This window comes from Dermacentor andersoni, chromosome 7 (assembly GCF_023375885.2).
Source record: "Dermacentor andersoni chromosome 7, qqDerAnde1_hic_scaffold, whole genome shotgun sequence".
NCBI classification, from domain to species: Eukaryota; Metazoa; Arthropoda; class Arachnida; order Ixodida; family Ixodidae; genus Dermacentor; species Dermacentor andersoni.
In genome coordinates this window covers 156702717-156723187 of record NC_092820.1, presented here as the reverse complement: position 1 = coordinate 156723187, position 20471 = coordinate 156702717, and the positions used below count along the sequence as shown (strand labels likewise).

General features: G+C 43.0%; 1 protein-coding gene across 1 annotated transcript in view; it reads left to right on the top strand.

The window, feature by feature from the left end:
- LOC126533502 (uncharacterized) overlaps nucleotides 1-20471 on the top strand; it is a 56785-nt gene that overhangs the window by 2504 nt on the left and 33810 nt on the right. Inside the window, exons 2-16 of the mRNA XM_050180674.3 lie at nucleotides 1735-1823; nucleotides 1972-2077; nucleotides 3083-3152; nucleotides 4447-4730; nucleotides 5845-6011; nucleotides 7265-7346; nucleotides 8045-8116; nucleotides 8203-8289; nucleotides 10236-10382; nucleotides 12506-12647; nucleotides 15377-15489; nucleotides 16877-16915; nucleotides 17315-17455; nucleotides 19770-19895; nucleotides 20053-20229. Coding sequence (XP_050036631.1) covers nucleotides 1735-1823; nucleotides 1972-2077; nucleotides 3083-3152; nucleotides 4447-4730; nucleotides 5845-6011; nucleotides 7265-7346; nucleotides 8045-8116; nucleotides 8203-8289; nucleotides 10236-10382; nucleotides 12506-12647; nucleotides 15377-15489; nucleotides 16877-16915; nucleotides 17315-17455; nucleotides 19770-19895; nucleotides 20053-20229 — 1842 coding nt within the window. The remainder of the gene's footprint in view (nucleotides 1-1734; nucleotides 1824-1971; nucleotides 2078-3082; nucleotides 3153-4446; nucleotides 4731-5844; nucleotides 6012-7264; nucleotides 7347-8044; nucleotides 8117-8202; nucleotides 8290-10235; nucleotides 10383-12505; nucleotides 12648-15376; nucleotides 15490-16876; nucleotides 16916-17314; nucleotides 17456-19769; nucleotides 19896-20052; nucleotides 20230-20471) is intronic.

Below are 20471 nucleotides of genomic sequence, written 5' to 3'. Positions count from 1 at the left end.
CGTGGCTTCTTCAGGGCCTTGACGAAGCCAATTCCCTTGTCGAAGGGTTAGCTCCATGGAAATCCCTTTTTTGACCGCTCTTGATTACTTCTCCTTGCAATATAATATTGGCATAAAAAAATTACAGTGCTAGAATCTACAAAAAGGTGGAATTTTTGCAAAGTCTGGGAACATAGCCCCAAATTCGGAGCTGCAGTCTGAACTGAGAGCAACCAACACACACTTTCATTCAATTAAAGGCTGCATGAACTGAGGAGAAATATAACTTTTTCGCAGAGTCTGCATCATATAAAAATTCGATGTTGACAGTACATATGTAAAGCTATGCCGTCCAGTGGCAAGGGTGTTATACAGCAATAGCTGCAATAGTATTGCTGAATTAACAAGGTCAAATCCCGACAACCTTTATCACAGCCTAATTATTACTGCATATCTTGGCCTTGCTTTAGTTCTTGTTCTGGTATATACAGTCAGCTTTACTAAACACTTAATTGAAGCTGAGAAATTTATTGTTTTCAGTTTTTTTTGTGGACTTGTCAATCTAATGTTCTTTTCATAAAAGTGAAAATGCCTTGAGTTTATAGCTCTGCAGTGCAACAGAGTGCAAAAATGTATTTCATTGCTTTTGAGTCAGACTTTCTTATTCCAGACACTTTTCATGCCTGCATGCAGTCTTTCATTGATGTTTTTTTGGTAAAGTGGAAGGCATGTAACAGTATTATGAAGGAGACCATGGACAAAGACATGCTGCATATAAAAACTATGAAATTCTCATTCCACTGTTACTCATAGCTTAATTATGGAGGACATTGCTATGCTCACTCTGCTTAAGTAATCCCCTTTGAATATGAATCCAGTTGTGCAATTTAATAGAGCTATGTGACACTACAGCAAGTACACATTCATGTTCATGTACATGTAACTTGCTGCTTTGTACAAGGATAAAGTGTTGGGCCAAATCAGCTGTGATGAGTGTTATTCCTTCCCTGCTGACAAGCTGTATAAGTGGTTGTTATGCACTAAGGTTAGGAATCAAGCACTTCCCAAACAAACATATTTTAATTGAGATTTACAAACACCTGTTGCATATGTGCAAAAATGAAAAAGAGGAAAGGAGTTCTACAATCGTCTTTACAGCTGTAGCTCCTACGCAACTACAGTAGGTCTACTTTGCAATGTCACATTCAATTGCACACAAAAGTTGACACACAATATGACAGCTGAGACCACTGTTCCTTTGTTTATGACTCTGCATGAATGCTTGTCTTCACAATTGAACCAGGTAATCTGTTCCTGCTGCTTCAATGAGTCAAAGTGCACATTTCAGGGAGTGTCTGTGGAAGTGGAAATCTGAATACCACCACTGGTGCATAAAAGTTTGGTGGTGATATGGTATCGTGGGTGGGGGCACATCAGTTATACTGGAAGCGTGTTATCAAAGCTGTTGCCCTTAAGAGTTTGCAGTCAAGGTTTGAAGGGCAGATGTGTTACAAAGACTTTCTGAAGAACCAAGACATCTGTTAATTCGACGACTTCGGAACTGCACCAGTTTCGTTTGATTTACTGGAAAGTGTTTACGAGAGGCCAACATGTTTTCATGGCCTTGCAGGTCAGCTCGTAACAAGGAGAGTATTGAAGCCACCTTATATAATCAGGTGGCTTCATCATAACTGTGGAAGGCAGCCTATAGTCAGTGCAAGCATCACAAGCTAGCTGTTGTTTTCTGTGTTGCAGGTCAAAACATTTTACGATGATGATGGAAAGCCATTGGACTTCAAGCAGCTCTGTGATGGCGTCTTTCTGCACACCGTCTGGCTGCAGATGTAAGCAGCTCACCGTTGTTCTTTTATTCTTGCTGTGTTTAGTGGAAAAGTAGCCGCAAAAGGCGTAATGCTTGTTGAGCGGAGGACTCGAGGGAGAGGGGAAATTGAGGCAATTTTTCTTTTTGTCTTTGCATCTTTCACATTGCAGTGACGCCCATCCCATGTACTCCGGTGTAATAAATCCAGCTACTGACATGACTGCTCGACTGCGAAATCTCAACATGCTGCTGCACAACATCAAAGTGTTCTACGAGGTAAGACTTCACTTTTCTTGGAGAAAGCACTGACACAAAGCTAGGATGCAGTGTAGATGCCGCAAGTTTAAGAAGAGTATAAAACTCTCCTCTGTTTCGTTCCCACTGCGGCCAATACCAGAGTGTTTTTAGTGCGACAGGAAAGCACTTCGTTTGACCGTCATCATAATGCTTTATAAGCCCAAGCTCAAGCACTAGTGATGAAAGTTTTAGTGTAGTTTTGCATGTCGCAGGTTGCAAAAGATTACATTGCCATATCTTGTGACAGCGAAATGAAATACTCTTGTGTGCTCATACAAAATAACTTGCTGTCTCATCATTGCCAGTCGTGGTACCAAAATTGTGAATCTCAAAAAAAGTATTCGCTTCTACATAGAATAATTCATATTAAAAATAGTACGAAGACAAGTTCATTCGTGCCATCCTGCGTCACGGTAGTTAGGGCGACATGTCCTTCATCAGACTTGAAGTGCTTCCAATCAAAAAGAAATGTCACGAAGAGCATTAAATTAGCACACATACTTTCTTCTTAAGTGAAGCAAAAGCAAGTGCTACCAACATTTTTCTGAGATTATTGAGCAGAACAGTATGCCCACTAAAAATGTTTGTGTGCATTAAAGTTTGTCACTAACATCTCAACATTGCAGATGCCAGCAATGCACAAAGCTAGCTCCGCATTTTGTTACAGCACTGTGGGATTCCAATGTTACTTTGCATGTTGCATGCTGCTGCTTTACGATATAATAAAGCTCTCTATCAAGCTTCTGTCATCCTTTTATCAATATTTCATCACAGGCTGTGCATCAATGAGTTGTGAATCGTTTAAAATTGTAGAATAGGTTAAGTGTCCACATTGAGCAGCTGTGTTAATGCATCAGAACTTTCTATGTTTACCTCGATATTGCGTATATAAAAAAAATTTACTAGTACTACTAATTCAACAGATATTTTGTTGTTTGTGCAACAGTGGCTCGCCTAACCTTATGACCCTGTTTATTGGTGCAGGAGGTCCTGGAACAAGTGCTAGTTATGCACCTGCCTAATGTGGTCAGCATTGCCAAAGCAACCTTTGATGGTAGGTGACAGCCGAGATGTTGTTCAGTATCGTTACCTTCTAGAACATGTGAACAAAATTTTAACACAGTGAAAAAAATTTTGTATCAATGAGTCATGTTTTAGGTGTTTACTGATCTTCGTTTCTTTTTCTTTTTGCACCAGGAAGTACTGAAAAAAAAAGCCAATATTAGTCCCAGTTTCTTTCAGTGATGTAAGGTACAGATGAAGACTACTACCAAAGAAGATGGGTCTTTCAGAAAGTTAGATAAGCTGAATATTTTTAGAGGTGAATCTCCGTGATTGCTGCACAGCAGGAAAAAAAATGTGTAGGAGCTTAAGTCATGGGCACAATTTAAACCCTTACACACGGCACATGTGACTAGTCATTTCATAGCACCCTACGACACTCTTGCAATGTGCTCTACATTCGTCTAGTACCAACTGAATGCTTGGAGCACTCCCAAGTTTCATCCAAACCAAGTTTCATCCTGGTAATGCGACCAATACCCCATAGAATTTCGGTCACATGGCTGCTGTAGTTTCTGTTGCGACGGTGTCCGAGGTGGGAGTTATGCATGGGCCTTGCGTGTCCACCCTGTTTCTTTACAGCAGAAGTTGCAGTGATGTGTTTCCATTTCCCGGTTTCAGTTGCTCTGGCGAGCAGCTGCCCATTTTGCTTGGGCAGGCTTTCTCCAGCCGTGCGTGATCTTGAGCAGGTTTCGCATTGTTGTGGCCCAAAGAGTGTGATAGCAGCCAGTCAAACATGCCATTAGTGCACACACCACATGTTATGTTGCTTTCACAATGTGCAGTTCATGGAGGCTTATTTCACTTTATATGTAAAACTTTATACACTTCATGTTGGCGATTTGCAATTTTTCCAACTGAAGTTTACTGTTTGCCAAGGCCCATATCGCACATCTTCATGGGGCAAAATGTAGGCCATGAAGAGCTTATCATCGTCGTTCGTCGTCGTCATCATCATCATCATCATCATCATCATCATCATTATTATTCGAACTTGCGTGCGCATACAAAAACATCGTGGTGGCCACAGCAGCAAGTGCATTTGGTGGTTGCCAAGTTTAGGACTTAAGATGGCTTTCATTATTTCAGTATTCTACATTGTCATTGCGCAGTATGCCTGAAACTAAATCTTGCAACAATCTAAGAAAATTTGTTAAGCATCTTGTGCAAAGAACAATATTATAGCGGGAGTGTGCTGCACCTGTATGCAGTTGCGGCAGTAGAGTGCATCTCAAGTGAAAGCGAAAGGAAGTGAGGCGTAATGCAAGTGGAATTATCTTTTACAGAAACCAGTGAGCAGGAGCTGAGTCGTCTGCTCCTGCTGATGCTGGGCTGTGCAGTACAGTGTGGCCGTAAAGGACGCTTCATTGAAGCCATTCGAAGGCTCGACTTGGCCACCCAGGCCTCCCTGGCCGAAGCAATCGCCTCCATCACCGACAATCCGGATTCAGTCTGGACACGGGACTGGGGCCGACTGGAGACCCTGCCCGAAGCGGACCGGCCGCGCATGTATGCCACTCTAGTCCGTCACGTAGCCACTCTCTCTCGACAACGAGACAGCGCAGCACAGGTTTGTTTGAGCAGTGGAGTTAGCGCATTGACTGCTTTGACTGCTCGTTCTGCCTTTTCCATTATGCTGTGTAACGCCTTTGCTGGTTTTGAAAATGTTAATGGGCACTGAAATGCTCACTGTGTCTTCTTTGGGGTACTGTATATGTGGTCATACATTACGAGTTGAAGTATTGAAAATTGCAGCTTTCCGTGATTATTTCTACTGCTGCGTTTCATTTTCTTCAAGTACTGAATTATTGCTATTATGAACAGCTATCATGAAATAGCTTACCATTGAAACCTTGCTAGAATAGCACAAGGTTTGGCAACTCCATTTCCTCTTTGCTGGCAAGTAAATGAGCAGAGAGTTTGTCGTGGTTCCACAAATGTGGAACCAAATAGTATCACCACATGCTGCCTGTTGTCCCGTCTGGCACAAGAACAAATATCTTTTTAGTACTTTTGCCCTTAAACAATAAAAGAATGGAACAAACTGCTACCTTAATTCTTAACACTAGAACCATTGAACTTTTCAATTCTTGAAATTTGACTTATATATGCTATCTGTTCTAGTTTGCGTCCTTTATTGTTTATATGCACTACACATGATAAAAGTGCTTTTCTTTCCTCCATCTGCTGTATAACACGCACACACACAAACACACGCACGCACGCACACACACACACACACACCATTTGTATGTCCGCATGCCAGATTAATTAGTGCCCACAACATTGTTGAGTGGATTTTTGATCATTTGTGCTTCGTAAGCATACCCTCATGCACATTTTTATGTTAGCGGCATAACTTAAAATGACGATGATGATGCTTTATTGAGAAATTGAACTGTACAATCATATTTCATCATAACCCACAATTCCTCTGAATATCAGACTCATCGGGCTTTCATCAGTGACGGCACAAATCATTGGTAGTTCGTAGCCATTGTAGTAGTAAAGTTCGTTGCCTGCATCTTAATTACAGTAGTTGCAGCAAATCGAAGATGTGAGATGCAGGTCGCCTGCACAACACCCATGTGGGTAATTTGTACTTTGCGTGTCTTCTGCATTGGTGCCCACTCCGATCAACTTGCCCAAACATACAGCTCACATCACGTTGTCTGACATTCCAGCGCCTTGTGAACCTGACCTTGGAACAGGAGTCGAGTGGCAGTGTCGATGGTGCGGGCGATCAGGTATGGGGTGGCTCTGATGCTGCGTCACCCCAGGCGGCTGACTCGAGGCTAGGCGTGGAATTAGCCGACACCAAGGCCAAGCTTCGCCGCTGTCAACAGGAGCTGTGAGTTTACGACCCTCTTACTTTTTGACCTCATAGCCACTTAGATATTCAGCTAAATGTACCCTTGATCTTTACTCCATACTTTATGTTGGTATACACCATTAGTGTGTAACATTAGTTCATTAGTACCATTAGTGCTTTAATTCCTTCCCTGCCATGGACAAGTTGGGTCCGTCCATGTGTTTCTGGTTAGAACAGCCAAGGACGAGCTCAGCTTGTTGATATTTTTAATTTTCTTGCAGTTTGGATTTGCTTATCAATGATATGCTTAATCTTCTTTTTATTTTTTTGGCTGGAACTGTTAAGCTTAACTTTTGCAATAAATGGTTGACATGTTGTAAAAATGAGCACCTAAAATATTGTCAGCATTGTTTTTTGTGAAAGATTCTTCAGTGAGAATATTTGACCATTTTTGATCAGAATTCGGGATAATCAGTTAACGTGGCATGGTAGGGGTCAAGTGTGTCAGAAAAACTGGGCACTGAAAAAAACAGATTTAGCTAAACGAAGGGAGAAAACAACATACTGTCTTTGCCAGCAGCTGAAAAAGCTATTTACTACACTACATTTTTTTTTGCGTGATCTCTTTCTTCTGTGCTGCAACATATGCCCAAGTTTGTATGACGATCAAACGTCAATGTATTACGCATTGGCTGTCTTCATTCCCTTGAAACCTCATGACTTGTGATGAATTTGTGTGGTGTTGAGTTTGCTAGGACATGCGAGTTGTCACTGTTTTTCTCTGTAAGGCCAGTTTTTTCATAGCCACAAACAAACTGGCTTGACCATTGTAATGCTTTTTCCGGTTGGCAGCTGGTTGCTGGCCAATCAGCTTGCTTTCAACTTGCAGAAATGCTGGCTTGTGGATAACTTGGTATTGTAACCCTGAATGCTGAGTGGTAACAACTAATTTATTAGTTCTCATGGAAGCAGTTATTCTAATATTACTCTGCATCATCTTTATGCTATTTGTTGCCTCACTGTGTTCTGGGCATATGCAGGCCATATAACAAATGACCGGTGTGCTGCCTGTGTTTTATTCCTGTTCCTTGTTTGGTTTTGCTGAGGTGGAAACACCATTTCCTGGCAAATACTCATGTGCTTTCTGGTTAATAGAGGAAAAGTGGCAGCCAAGCATTTGCAATGCCTCGCTGAATCATGTTTCGTCCTGGTCTTCTGTGAGAGTTCTACAGTGTTCATCGATGGTCTTTACCTGGCACATGCTTTGAGCTGTAATTAATTTTGTGCTTTAGGGAGGAGAAGCTCGAAGTACTGTCCGAACAAAAAGAGGAGCTCAGTCAGCTGAAGGAGGCGATTGCAAGGTTGCGACAAGAGGTAACCAGTCATGTTCTTTCTCCCTCTTTGTTGACGCTTCTGTCATGTGTAAAGGAGCTGAGGGAATTTGTGTAGTATACATGTGTGCTAGTGGGCGTTTGGAATTCATGCAGGGTGGGAAGTTCTCAAGCTGAACATGGTGAACAGCGCAGACAATGGGACAAGTGAACAAACAGGGCAGATGCACCCTGTCCAGCTTGTTCACCTGTCTACACTCTTTGTCATGTTAAACGCAAAACAACTAGCCGAGTTTAGAACCCTTGTGTGCCCAAGCTACCTGTAGCATTTAAACTAACATTACTTCTGAAGTCACATGTGGCGGTCTTGGTGTGTGCTAAGTGTTACCACGCTGTTGCGGCTCAACCTAATACGGGTGTCACTTGGTGCATTTGCGATTGGGATCGAGCCCAATCGGGATAAAATGTCTCTATCGCAGTTGGCTCATTTGCGCAAGCCGTGGAAGAGAGGTAATCTCGGTTAAGAAATTTGATCCGAATCAGGCTCGATCATTATTGAAAATGCACTGTGTGACACCCATATTATTTGATAGCCCTGGTCAGCAAGGATGCTTGGCTGCCTTGCTTTGTGGTAAAAACAGAGGCCTGCATGAAGACTTCTTATGTCTTTCTACTCTTGAGCTTCAGTTTCTTGAGAACTGAACTAATTGTGAATGAATATTTTTTTTTTTAATGTTCCAGAACTTGGAACTTGTACAAGATGCAAGAACAGCCAAGGCCTACAGGGATGAGATTGACATTCTCAAGGAAAAGGTCTGTATTTTTGTGGGACTGTTTTGACTAAAGAAATGTTTGTGGGAAGTGGAACAGCTGTAGAGTGAAGCTTGTATTCCCTACAGGTGCTGAAGCTGGATAGGCTTGAAAGTGAAATACAGAGGTACAAAGATAAGATGAGCGAACTCGACTTCTTTCGGAGTAGAGTGGAGGTGAGTGGAAGACGTCATTTTCGTATGGTGGGAGGGGGGAGAAAGAAGGTAGGGCAGAGGGTTCAGCATGACTCTGCCCTGGGTGGAGTTGGTGTAATATCAGATGGACTTGCCAGTAATTGATGGTCCATTTTTGCTTGTTTTTCAGCAAGTGAATGTTATTTCACACTTACGACATTCTAACACAAAGAGGACATTGTTGCCCACTTAATGTCTTGTTCAAGTAGTGAATAAGAAAAAAATGCCAAACATTTTTTTATGCAAGCAAGTTCAGCAGATTCAGCACGTCAAATTTGTGATTGTATTAAGGCCAATAACACAACAGTATGCTATTTTCCCTTGGCATATCACTGTGCTTTCTACCGCACTGTCACTGGAAGAGCAGTATATAATTGGGCATGCTCAGGAAGTGTCACAATTTAGAGTCATGCCATACATGTCATGTTTGTTGTGAACTGGCATGTCATACTATGACATGCCAGTTCACAGCAAGCAGCCCAGCGTAAATAGTTGTGCTGGTAAATGTGATAGACCAGCAGGCAGTAAGCCAACTATAATGTGTGCCATTATGATGCACTTGTGAATCGTGTGTGACACTTGGCCTTTTTTTTTCTTGCTAAAACAAAGCGAAGCTATTTCGCTGCTCAAAGGAAGATAGGTTGGCAGCTGCTGTCAGGTATACAGTGTGAAGCTTTTGTTGTTTTGACCTGGGTAATGTTACTTTCTAGTTTTTACATATGGTTCTGTTAATCTAACGCTATGCTTAACTTGCCTGTATTGCAAGGCTGTAATTCACATGTGTGTTATAGCACATTTAGCAAGTTGCCATATTAGCAAGACAAGTAGGCTTTTATACAAGTTATAAATATTTAGAAATATTTTAGATTATGAGTAGATCAGGGCAACTGCATTAGTACTGCATGATGCAGATGTGACTTTTGAAAGCAATAAAGTTTCAGAGCATGGCATCATGACAGTTTGGTGGCAGTGTTCCCCATTTTGTGCAAGCAGAAAAAGCAAAAGAGGAACTATACTGGCATGAATTTTCCTGGAATGCAAGAATAACCCTTGGAGGGCAACCATATGAAGACAAGGAAAGCACAGGGAAAGCCATGGGCAGTTTTAATTGAAGTGTAGAAATGACAAATTAAAGAGAAATTACACTATTTGCGGTTGTTCCGGTCACAAACTATTTCAAGTGTTTTGGACACTGCACAGAAAGAGCTCTCGTCTGAGCAAACATACAGTAAGTGAATTATTTTAGAACATTTTCTTTATTCTTGAGGATCTCGAAGAGTACAGCCTCCAGCTAGCATCACGTAGGGGGTGATCAAAACAGGAACTGTTTTCTCTAGGGTCCTCAACGTCACTTTTCTCCAGTGCTCTCTTTTGAGGACGTTTGCTGGTTGTCTGATGGTAGGCTATATTGCTCCTCGCAGCTAAATTTGCTAAACTTAAGCTAGATTTCTTTTCTAAGACGGATACAGAGGAAACGTTGCCATCCTTGGTGCTTTGCACCACAAGAAGAGTGTGTGAATTCCTTGAAGTGTGCTGACAAAAAATTGTTGCTCTCGTACGCAGACACTGCGAAATGCACTTGTCAACAGTTGCAAAAGTTTCCAAGAGGTGCTGTAACAAACATGTAAGGAAACAACCAGCTGACATGAGTGTATGCACATATCTTGCACTTCCAAACATCTGACCAGAACAAGTATTTTCGTATGTCGAGAGGGTCTTAACACATCAATGCAAAGAGTTAATATATGAGGCTAAACTTTCAAACATTATGTGGCAAGTATTATTGTTCAGAGCAGCGCATAGCAAAATAAGAGAGGTACCAGTGTTGTTATCTGCTCCTTTTTGCATGCACAATGAGGCTGTATGTAGCCGACTATTTGCTAAGCTATGTCATGGTGATGTGATTAAGAATCTGTGGGTGCACTCAGGAACTGCGCGAGGACAAGCGCATCCTGGGCGAAACGAAGGCCATGCTGGAGGAACAACTGGAAGGCAGTCGGCGCCGTGTGGAGCACGCTGTACAGCTGGAAGCTCAGCTGCTGAAGGCTCGTGCTCGTCTCAGCGAATGCACCTTGGTATGAGCAGTCAATTCGCTCTCCCTTGTTTGTGTGCTTGATTGCTAGTTTGTTTGTTCGGAAAGCGTGGTCTCACGCAACTACCACGTATGACCACAAATGTCTCTGGTGGTTGTCTGGAATATGGCCTTGCCAGTCGCAAATTCTGTTTACAGCCACTTACAGACAATAAGTTTAGCCACACCAGGATACATAAGGTGTTTTGGTATAGAATATCTTTATTACTATACTGTTCTGCTCTCACCTGCTGTATGTGGTAGCAATTGTATGCCCTGGAAGCACCTATAGGTTGGCATGCTCACTCACGAGTACACTGTCCAATATACACTCCACACCCATTTCACAAGTGTGAGACAAGGGTTAGCATTAGCGAGCGACAAAGGGTGTGAACTAACGCAAGTATGAACAGGAGTGACTGCTGATGAGTTTAAGTGGATGCGAGTACAGTCAATCCCGGATACATTGAACTTGAAGGGGATCATGAAATAGTTTGACATATCGATAATTCAAAATATAAAATATGAATACCTTAAGCTTATTCGAGATCTCCGCACGTCTTGGACAGTTTCCCGAGATTGTGAAAAGCAGGAACTTGCTGATTTGCTTCTCCAAGGCCGTGCTGATGGCACAAAAGTTGGCCTATTTTATGCTTATGAACGTTTCAAGTCGCTCACGCTGTGGAATGGTTGTCGCAACGCTAACCCTAAAAGCCTATGTCGCCCGGATGCAAGATCACAGTGGGCCTCACACACGTCGAAGTGCTTGTTATGCATTTTTGTCCCAGAAAATAAAAAATTGACACACGGCGGAAGCAAACTAGCCTGTATGGACACGTGCTGTGCCGCCATCAGTGCACTTGTACTGCAAATCGTGCGTGAACATGCCTGGCCGTGTGTCTGTTGCAATATGTGCCGTTTAAACAGCAGGTCGTCATATATGGGCAACGAGCCAGGCGCACTGTTGTGTCAGGTTTTGGAACTGAGTTTCTGTTGGAACCAGTTATCCTTGCTTCTCGATCATCCTAAAAAGTCCAATATCAATATCTATAATATCAATATTCAATATTTTGTTTCACAGTATCGCCCAAGATAGTGCCATTTCAAATTTGTCAGCATTAAATATTTACGACGATGCGAGAAGTGATCGCGCATTCGTCAGAAGCGCACTTGCAGGGCCGTAGTGTTCAATATATCAAATGTGGCAGTGAATGGGAGTTCAATATACGCATAGTACATTGGTACGCTTTTGCACGGGATTTTCAAGGGGACCTTTCAACTGTTCGATATGGACAATAGATCACTATATCCGAGTTTGATATATCTGGGATCGACTGTACCAACAGGAGTCAGTGCAGCAGGTTAATGCGAGTACGAACAAAAGTTAGTGGCGGGGAGCATGAGCAGATGTACGTACAACGTGAGTGACTGTCGGTGAGTTTAGGTGAACGCTGGTGTGTAGGAGTTGACACGAGTATGAGCATGAGTAGGTGTTGGTAAGTATGAATAGAAGCAACTATGCACGCAAGTGAGTGTTGGTGAGCATGAGTAGGAATGTGAGTGAGTGCTGACAAGTGTGAGTATGAGTGAGTATATACCTTACAAAATTACTTGTATAAATTAGCTTTGTTTTGAAGCCTTTCTAGTCATTATAGTGCCCAATGGAATTAAAAGGTCTGAAATTAGTGGCATAAACATGGGGCTCTAGCTTGTTGTTAGCTGCCATCAAATCCTGTTTGACTTCTGGTGGCACCTTGGATAGTTGACCTCTAGTGGAACCATCGGTCATGACTTCCTTCAGCTCACTAAGATGTGTATTGTGACTCTTGCTTTTAATAATATTTTATCTCACTTAGGTATGAATAGTTGATTCATTTAGCCATGCTCTCTACACAAGCACCAAAGTTGAACACAATCTTTCGTCTCGTATTTCTGCATTGTCCATGACTCACTACCACACAGCACCACAGGAAAAAACACAAATGCCTCTGTGACATTAGGTACCAGTAGGTTGTTTGCTTGCATGGAATGGTATTGCGAAATTGCAGATTCATAGAAGTACTTGTCGGGGTGTGGATGATGACAATGATATGCCAGGCAGTGAAGGAATGATGTGCCCTGTGGCAGGAGCGTGATCTGGACCGGAGCCAGGTGCAGAAGCTGCTGGAGCAAAATGCACAGCTGCGGCTTGAGCACCAGGCTACCCTGGACGAGAATGTGCAACTCCAAGGGGAGCTGCAGAGGTTGCGAGCACAGGCCACATCGCCACGTGAGTGAAGTTTCAATGGATGCTCAGCTATTAGACTTGAGAACGACTTACAGGGGTGCTGCGGTGCCGCTCACGTGACGTCAGGGCACGGACTCGCATCTGTCGTCTGCTGCCGTTTGGGCGGTGCCTGGGCGCCTTCTGCAGTGTTTTTGTTTGTTCACTCTCGTTCCCTATGCTTGTATACTTATGACGGCTCTCTCAAATATATATCTTACGACACCTTCGTTTGCGAAAATGTATTCAAGGAGCTTATTTCCTAGATGACAATATATGCCACTTGAAGGAGCTCAGACCAGCCCATTGCATGTTTTTCATGAGTAGATCTACACTTTGCTAACAAACTTGACTAACGCTGCAGTTTAGATTCTGGCAGCAACACTTGCATCTTTAACTGCTTCTAAAAATTAGGCTGTTCTTCACCGGTTAATTTTAAAGGGACCCTGAAATGATGTTGACAATTTTCTACAAGTGTACTGAGTCGTTAGAGTAGGTCCATCTGATCATTAATTGATGCATCTAAGTGCTCCGTGTAAAGTGTGTAATTTATTATAAGGTTTTAAATATGTACATCGCTGCCGATCGCAGCACACTGCTCGGTGGAATTTTCAGCCGCCCCTACCCACATAACGTAAATCACCCAATTGACGTCATGTGGGCGAGCTATCTGATTGGCTGCCCAGGGCGCGTCATCTATAATTTTTCCACCTTTATGGTGAACAAATGATGCTCGTAATAGTTGGAATGTTAGTTAATTTGTTTTTATAAAAAGAAAGTAACAGAAAGAGAATGCACAAGCGCAATTTCTCACTACACTTAAGCACTTCCGGCACACAGCAAGCGTTGTCTGCTTGTGTCACAGCATGCTCCATTTTGACGAGAGCTCCGCGGTCAGAGTTGGTCTCAGTCTTTTCGCGAGCACTATGATTCGACTTTGTTGCATTGTGGACTGCAAACGTAGCGACTGGCAATATGTCAAGCTGCGACATCGTGTCCCTCTGTAAGGCAGCAGATGAGCGGACTGGCTGCAGCACATCGGACTGCCGCTATCCGATCGGCGCCAGGATTTGCGTGTTTGCGGCCGTCACTTTACACCAGAAGATTACTAACACAATAGCGTTTCGTGAGTCCAGTATTAGGGTAAACGCAAGCGCAAGGGGACAGGGCTTGGCCGTGTCCCTTGCGTGCCGTTTCATGGGATGAACAGAAGCGCAAATGTGAATGGTCTGCACGGTGCAGCCACCTGGTGGCACAGAGCTTAACCACAAACAGTAGCAGTAACAAAATGTGTTCTACTTTGCTGCTGGTGTAAATTTTCTGCAGGAGTGTAATCATTAACACATTGCTTTTGTAAATGTTTAAAATGTTTTACACTTGGTTAGAGCAATATTAGCTCTTTGGTTGGCTGGCTAAGCTCTGCTCCAACGGGTGGCTGGACCGTGGAGACCGATCAGGCAGCTCAGGTACGTCTACGCTAAAGTTCCTTCATCAGCTTGAGTTTATGCCTCCACTGTTTTGTCGAAACGCTCAGCTAGCCAGTGGTTACCAGGATACCAGACACGTTTGGCGCTGCAACAGAATGCTCGCAACGCACGCTGCTTTGATAGCTCTCACTTAGGGTCGACTGCCAAGCAGCTGGCGGAGAGTTTGGAGAGGCTTCGCGCACCCGCTCCTAGAGAACCGGAAGTCGACGACACGACGTGCCATCATGACGCAGAGCCAGTGAAGGCAGAGCTTAGCTCTGATCACTCAGTGAACGAATTGAGGAGAAAATGCTTGACTGTGGAGGAGGGTAACTTGTAATAATCGGTAGCTTTCTTAATATGAGACGTTTCACACAAATTGTGGCACGAATGATTAAGTTTAGCTGTACCCTATGTGTCTACAAAATTTGTCCGAACTGTTTCAGGAGCCCTTTAAGTGGCGGTAACTGGAAGTAAAGCTGATTGAGGCTTATAGCTGTTTGTAGCACATGGAAAGGAATGTACCAATATTTATTCCCTTTCCGTGCTACATGTTCAACTTACTTGACCAATTGCTGGTGCAATTGCAAGCACTAGTGCTTCTTGCTTGAGAAGCAGACATGACGAATCTGTTTGGAGGACTGATGCAGGCTGCTGGGGCGAAATATTTGAGTGAAATATGTCTTTTGGACCGTATGGCTGCAGCCACCTAGAAGCCGAAGCCTCATTCATTAGTAGTGTGGGACATATTGAAGATATCATTATTCTCCAGTAGAAGTAAAAAGTCAAGTGAATTCATGTGAGCCTTGTGGTGTCTTGTTTGAGGCTGGTATGCGTGGTTCCCTGAGGAAATAGTTCAGAGTTTGTATAATTCAACAACACAGGATTGACACATGGCGAGGCAGAATGTGTTTGAATTTTCCTTTTCAAGGCAGCCTAAGCAGTGCCTCGAATATACTTTAGGCATTGTCATTTGCACTGTAAACAGCTACTTCATTGTTTCAATTCGAAGTTGTAGTGAACTGCTGTGTTTCGCAAACAATGCGTGCCTCACCATAATGACAGTCGGTTGCTTCCATTGCGCGAGGGGTGTGCCATATTGACGATAAAAGCTAGTGAGGGCCACTATGAAACATTTCATCGCTTACAGCTGAGTGGTTTTTGATCTTAACCACAAAATTATGTTCTTTTATGTCTGTGGAGCAGTCTGAACCTGACCAGCAATGTGAAAAAATTCCTTTGCACTTAGAAGCCCTCCGTTTCATGCAGGCACAGAGAACAGCCTGCTGGAGCAGTTGAACACAGATTCTGAGACCAGGGTATTGCATTTTGAGCTGGAAAACAGGCGCCTGCAAGTCCTTCTTGATGAGATGAAAGCACAGGTCTGTTCTTGTTTTGTTTTGGAGTTCACATGAGGAAGCAATTTTCTTGTGACCTGCCTTTAGCTCAGCAGTCATAGCTGGGCTGTTGTACGTGCTTGACGTCATCCAGGTTGACTAAGGTTGCTCGTCGGGCATGTTGGAATGACACACTGAAGGCTTCAGGCATAGCGACACAGAATACACACGCACAGTGTATGTGTGTGTGTTCTGTGTCACTCTTGTGTCCACTGTCAGTTGCGCTATGATAAAGGCCTTCAGTATATCATCCAGGTGCCCTGTGTTGTGTGTTTCATGCTCATGAAAGTGACAATTTTCATGTTTATACCCACTTTTTATTGTACTCTTCATGTTATTTTAATATCAATGTACTGAAGGGTTGAAAATTCTTTTAAGCAAAGTGACAGATACGGGTACAGCAACTGACTGATTTTCAGACTTAGAAGGGGGACTGAAAGTGTCTAATATATCAAGCAGTCCAAAAAAACAAAACAACAAAAACACATTTTTTAATGCATTTTATTCCATCAACAACTGGAAAGGTTGTTAACACACTTAAAAAGCATGATAATATCAAATTTCTTCGTTAATCATTAGTTTCAGGTTCTCTGGTGCACAGTTCAATGCATGCTGTTGCAGATATGTCAAAGTGAGGTCTTCGTAACATGCCCGAGTACACCTCACCAACAGTCCACAAATTCATTTCAGAGCTTGGCAACAGTGCTCGAGATTTTTTTCCATTGTGCCTTTAGAGCACACAATCCAATTTACATTTAGTGCAGTGCTGCACATTGGCACGTCGTTTACGATAAGACGAAGGCACCTGCCAGCTATGCATGTGCACACATTATCACCAGTCTGATTTCCTGAACGAGCCGACGGTGCAGTACTCTAAAAAAGCAGGTGTGGTTGCCCTCATTAAAATTCTGACCTGCATGGCTTGAGCGCAAATCTTGATACTGCACATGATCGAAAGTCTTCGCTTTGGCTGTGGATTAAATCAAAATCGCTTCATGACCCTTTAAGGGTCAAAGATGTAAAAATATATGGCGCCCCAAATAAGTCCCAAATCGTCGGTGCTGTATAGTTACGACGCTGTCTGTACGTTTAAAAAAACATGCCATCTTTTTCAACTCTGTTGCCCAGCAAGTGTTGCCACCCTGTGTGGATACGAGTCAGAAAAATTGGTCTGTAACTGCAGCTGCATCTGAGCGAAGAAAGCAGGACGACGCTTGGTTTAATAATGTCTTGCAATTCTGGGTTTGCATTAACCAAAATTACTTCCCTTGCCTTGCATCAACTTGGTGTGGTGCCATTTTGGCTGTATAATCAGGTCGCATTTTTCCTTACTGAGTATTCCTTTTTTCCTTTTGCATGTGTACTTGTGTAGATGGAAGAGAGTCCAACAAAGAATGAACTACAGACACAGGTAAGGGAACACCTACAAGCAAACTTTTCATTGAAAAAGTGGCTGTAACAAGCAAAACATGCTGTACGAATTAGGTAAAAGATACAGATACAGCAGTAGTCACTCCAGTGACACTGTTCAATTTTAGTACTTGCAGAAAAACTTCCATATTAGTTTCTAACTTTACACATAAAACTCGTAACATTGCATTAAGTTGTGCAACTTCTTAATACAGTTTTGTGTTGGCCACTTGGTGAATTACAACTGGAGCTACTATAATCTTATCTCATAATTTATTTTGTGCTCTAATTTTATTTCTGAGTTTCATGGCTTGCTTTCTCCTTACTCAGATATAATCTACTTGTATCCACTCACATCTTATCATGTCAGGCCTGGTAGCTTAATGTCATTCTTTTTCAGTGTGCAATGGCCAACGAGCGACTCGAACAACTCGAACAAGAAAACGCAACAAAAGAACAGCAACAAGAAGCCGATCGTCATCGAATAGCAGGCTTGGAATCAGAAAAAATAGAATTACAGCGTCAGCTTGAAATCAGCAAGGTGAATTTCTTGTCCTTTCGATGTGGCCTTCTGATGACGTGTAGTGGTGTCAATAAAGAACTGACATGGTTTATTATTTGTCAATTTAGCTACGTTCAAGGCTTCTAAAGGGCATCCATGCTTGTTTCAATGCACTTGTTAATTCTGGATTATTTGAAGCAACCTTTAATGTCCTGTGAAGGTTGAGTTTATGTAAATCAACTGTGATGGGCCATAAACAGCTTCACCGAGCAAAATCATCTATTTTATGCCAGCAGCATATCAACTTCACTGGTACCACAGTTCCTAAGTGCACAATTAGTTGGGCACTGTCGGTGCAAGTTTAGCCAACAACTGTTCACGTAACATTGCACACGAACTAGCTAGCTAGCATGAAAGAGAAAAAATTGTCGTCTACCTGACAGTAGCACGGAGGCACAAAGGAATTGAAGAAAAATTTGTCCTGGTCGATAAGTTGGAACCTGGAACCTTTCAGGGGCGTTGCCCTCCTTGGTCACTCATTTCAGGGCTGTCGCTTTGCAGCTTTTTGCTACTGTCAGGTGGATGTAATTTTTTCTCTTTCATCAAACCTCTGCCTTATGCATTTCTGCAGAACTGATTTGCCATGTTCAATGTCTCTGCGCTTTGAGTTGTCGGTTAAATTTGGCCTCACTGTGCGATCTGCTAGACTCCTGGCTAGCGTGGATGGTAGAGTGACCACCCTGGTAAGGCATTGGTCTCGGGTTCGAATCCTGGACCCAGGACGAATTTTTCTTCAACTGCAAAGCTTTCGGGAAAACACATGTAGGTTTCCTTTGTACCTTTGCGTTGCTCTTGGTTGGAGGACAGTTTATGTTGTTTTCATTTCATAACTCTCTTGGATTTCCACAGATCCTATTTGCCAAACTAGCTAGCATTTGAGGCTGCATGATTTAAATCAGCGATCCAAATGCTAGTTTGTTTAGCATGAGAAAAAGAAGCTTTGTTATTGGAAGGCAGATATTTGTGCCGGCATACATGTGACCCCTGACCTGCTACTCTTTATAGGGAGGAGGAGGAGGGGATAAAAATATTTCAGAGAAGAGTAAAAAGCAAAAAAAGAACATTAAAGATCAAACATGCGAGTAACGCTTTTGCCTTCTGCTTTCTGAAGATGTAATTGAGAAAACAAAGCAGCACCCGACCTGCCCATTATATAATCATTACACAAAAAAAGCTTGTGCCCAGCCAGATAGCTTAGTTGGCTGTGGCATTCTGCTACTAAGTGTGAGATCTCCGAATAGATTGCTGATCAGTGTGGCAGCATGCCTGTCAGGGTGAAGAGTGCACTCATGTACAGTACTTTGGGTGCATGTTGATTTTAGATGGTCAAAATTAAATCATCCCCCTTTCCCCCCCTTCCCAGTATGTCTCCCATAGGCCATATGCATTGCTTTGGGACGTTAAATTCCAACAGTCAATCAATCGACACAGTTTCTGCGTGTGTTTTGTGCGCATCCAACAAGGCCTGCTAAAAATTCGAAGCACTGCCCAATTACTGTTTTGGCTCCTCTTTCAGCTACTACAGTGGTTTAAGTAATGTCTCAGTTATCAGCACAGTTATGACAGTACAAGCAATACCTCTTTCACAGTGTGTGCGCTGCTGGTGCTTTCCATTGTCTGCTTCAGCTATTACGTGTGCACTTGAACATATGGCTGGTGGGATAGTGCCACACTCTTGTTGCATGTTTCTTACAATGTATTGCTGTGAAAGCATAATACCAGACAGAAGGAAATGCTAGCCACACTATTAGGCATTGTATGGTTGATTTGCAGCTCAAGGCTTCATTTGGAGGCCTCTTCCCTGGACTAACAGCACAGTCTTGATGCCACATTTTTGGCATAATGCAGCTAGTGCTAAATAAATTGCCGTGTTGAATAATCTTGGGAAAACATGTTAAAGGAAAGCCACATATGAAACCCTTGCTAGGCTTTGATGTCTTTTATGTAAACCAATAGGCGAGGAGGAATAGGAGCAGCACAAAAATATGATGATGGAGGAGGCAAAGTAATTGCATGTATCCATCTTGTCTCCATTGTTTTTTGCACCGTTCCTACTAGTTGTAATACTGGTGTCACACGGGACACTTTCGATCGCTATCAAGAATTTTTATCACTATTGGCTCCTTTCCACAGAAGCTGTGGAAAGGAGCCAATTGTGGCCCAGAAATTTGATTTGGATTGGGCTCGGTTGTGATCGTAAGTAGCTATTTGACACAGGTGTAAAACAAACCAATTAGCCCAACGTTGCACCCTTTTGCAATATGCGAGGTCTAATATTTGCTGCTTGTTTCAGAGCGAGTGCGCAAAAATGGAAGAACTCGAAAAGGCTGCCCTGGCATCAAATTTGGAAGCGCAAAGATTGCAGAAGGCCCTCGATGCATCACAGAACAGGCTGTCCTCATGTAGGACCGAGCTTCAGGTAAGGCAGCAACAGCCTTTACAACAATGAAATTTGCAGCATTTGCATTGTAATTGGGAACTTTCCTAGTACAGAAATGTGAAGTCATTGTCAGCGAACCTTGCATGACTTGCGAGGGTTTTTCAGTCCTGTTCGTAACGCGGTGCTCATGCTGCAGGCGGCAGAAGCAGAGAACGCGAAGCTGCAGTCAACGTTGGAGTCGCTCAAGAGCCAGTTGCAACGGATGCACAGCATTGAATTGGAAGGCGCAGACCTGGAAACGTGGCTTCACCGGGTTGAACAGGAGCGCCGGTCCTTGGATCGCGAAGCAAGTCGGCTTCGGTCATCGCTTCAGGTTTGTGACAATCCTTAACGTCGTACCACAGGGCCAACTTGGAAGTTTTGTATAACCTGCGTTTCCCAATAAGTACCAGAAGTAGGTGCTCAAACGACGCTCGCAAGCGTCTGTGCTAAATTAAAGCTGCCATGGTCCAAGGTGCACCATCAACAAGCTAATTGAGTGCTATGATTCGACGCCTTCTGAACTGATGTGAAAACTGCTGTAACATTAAGAGCCACAGCCATGCGAGAAGTGAT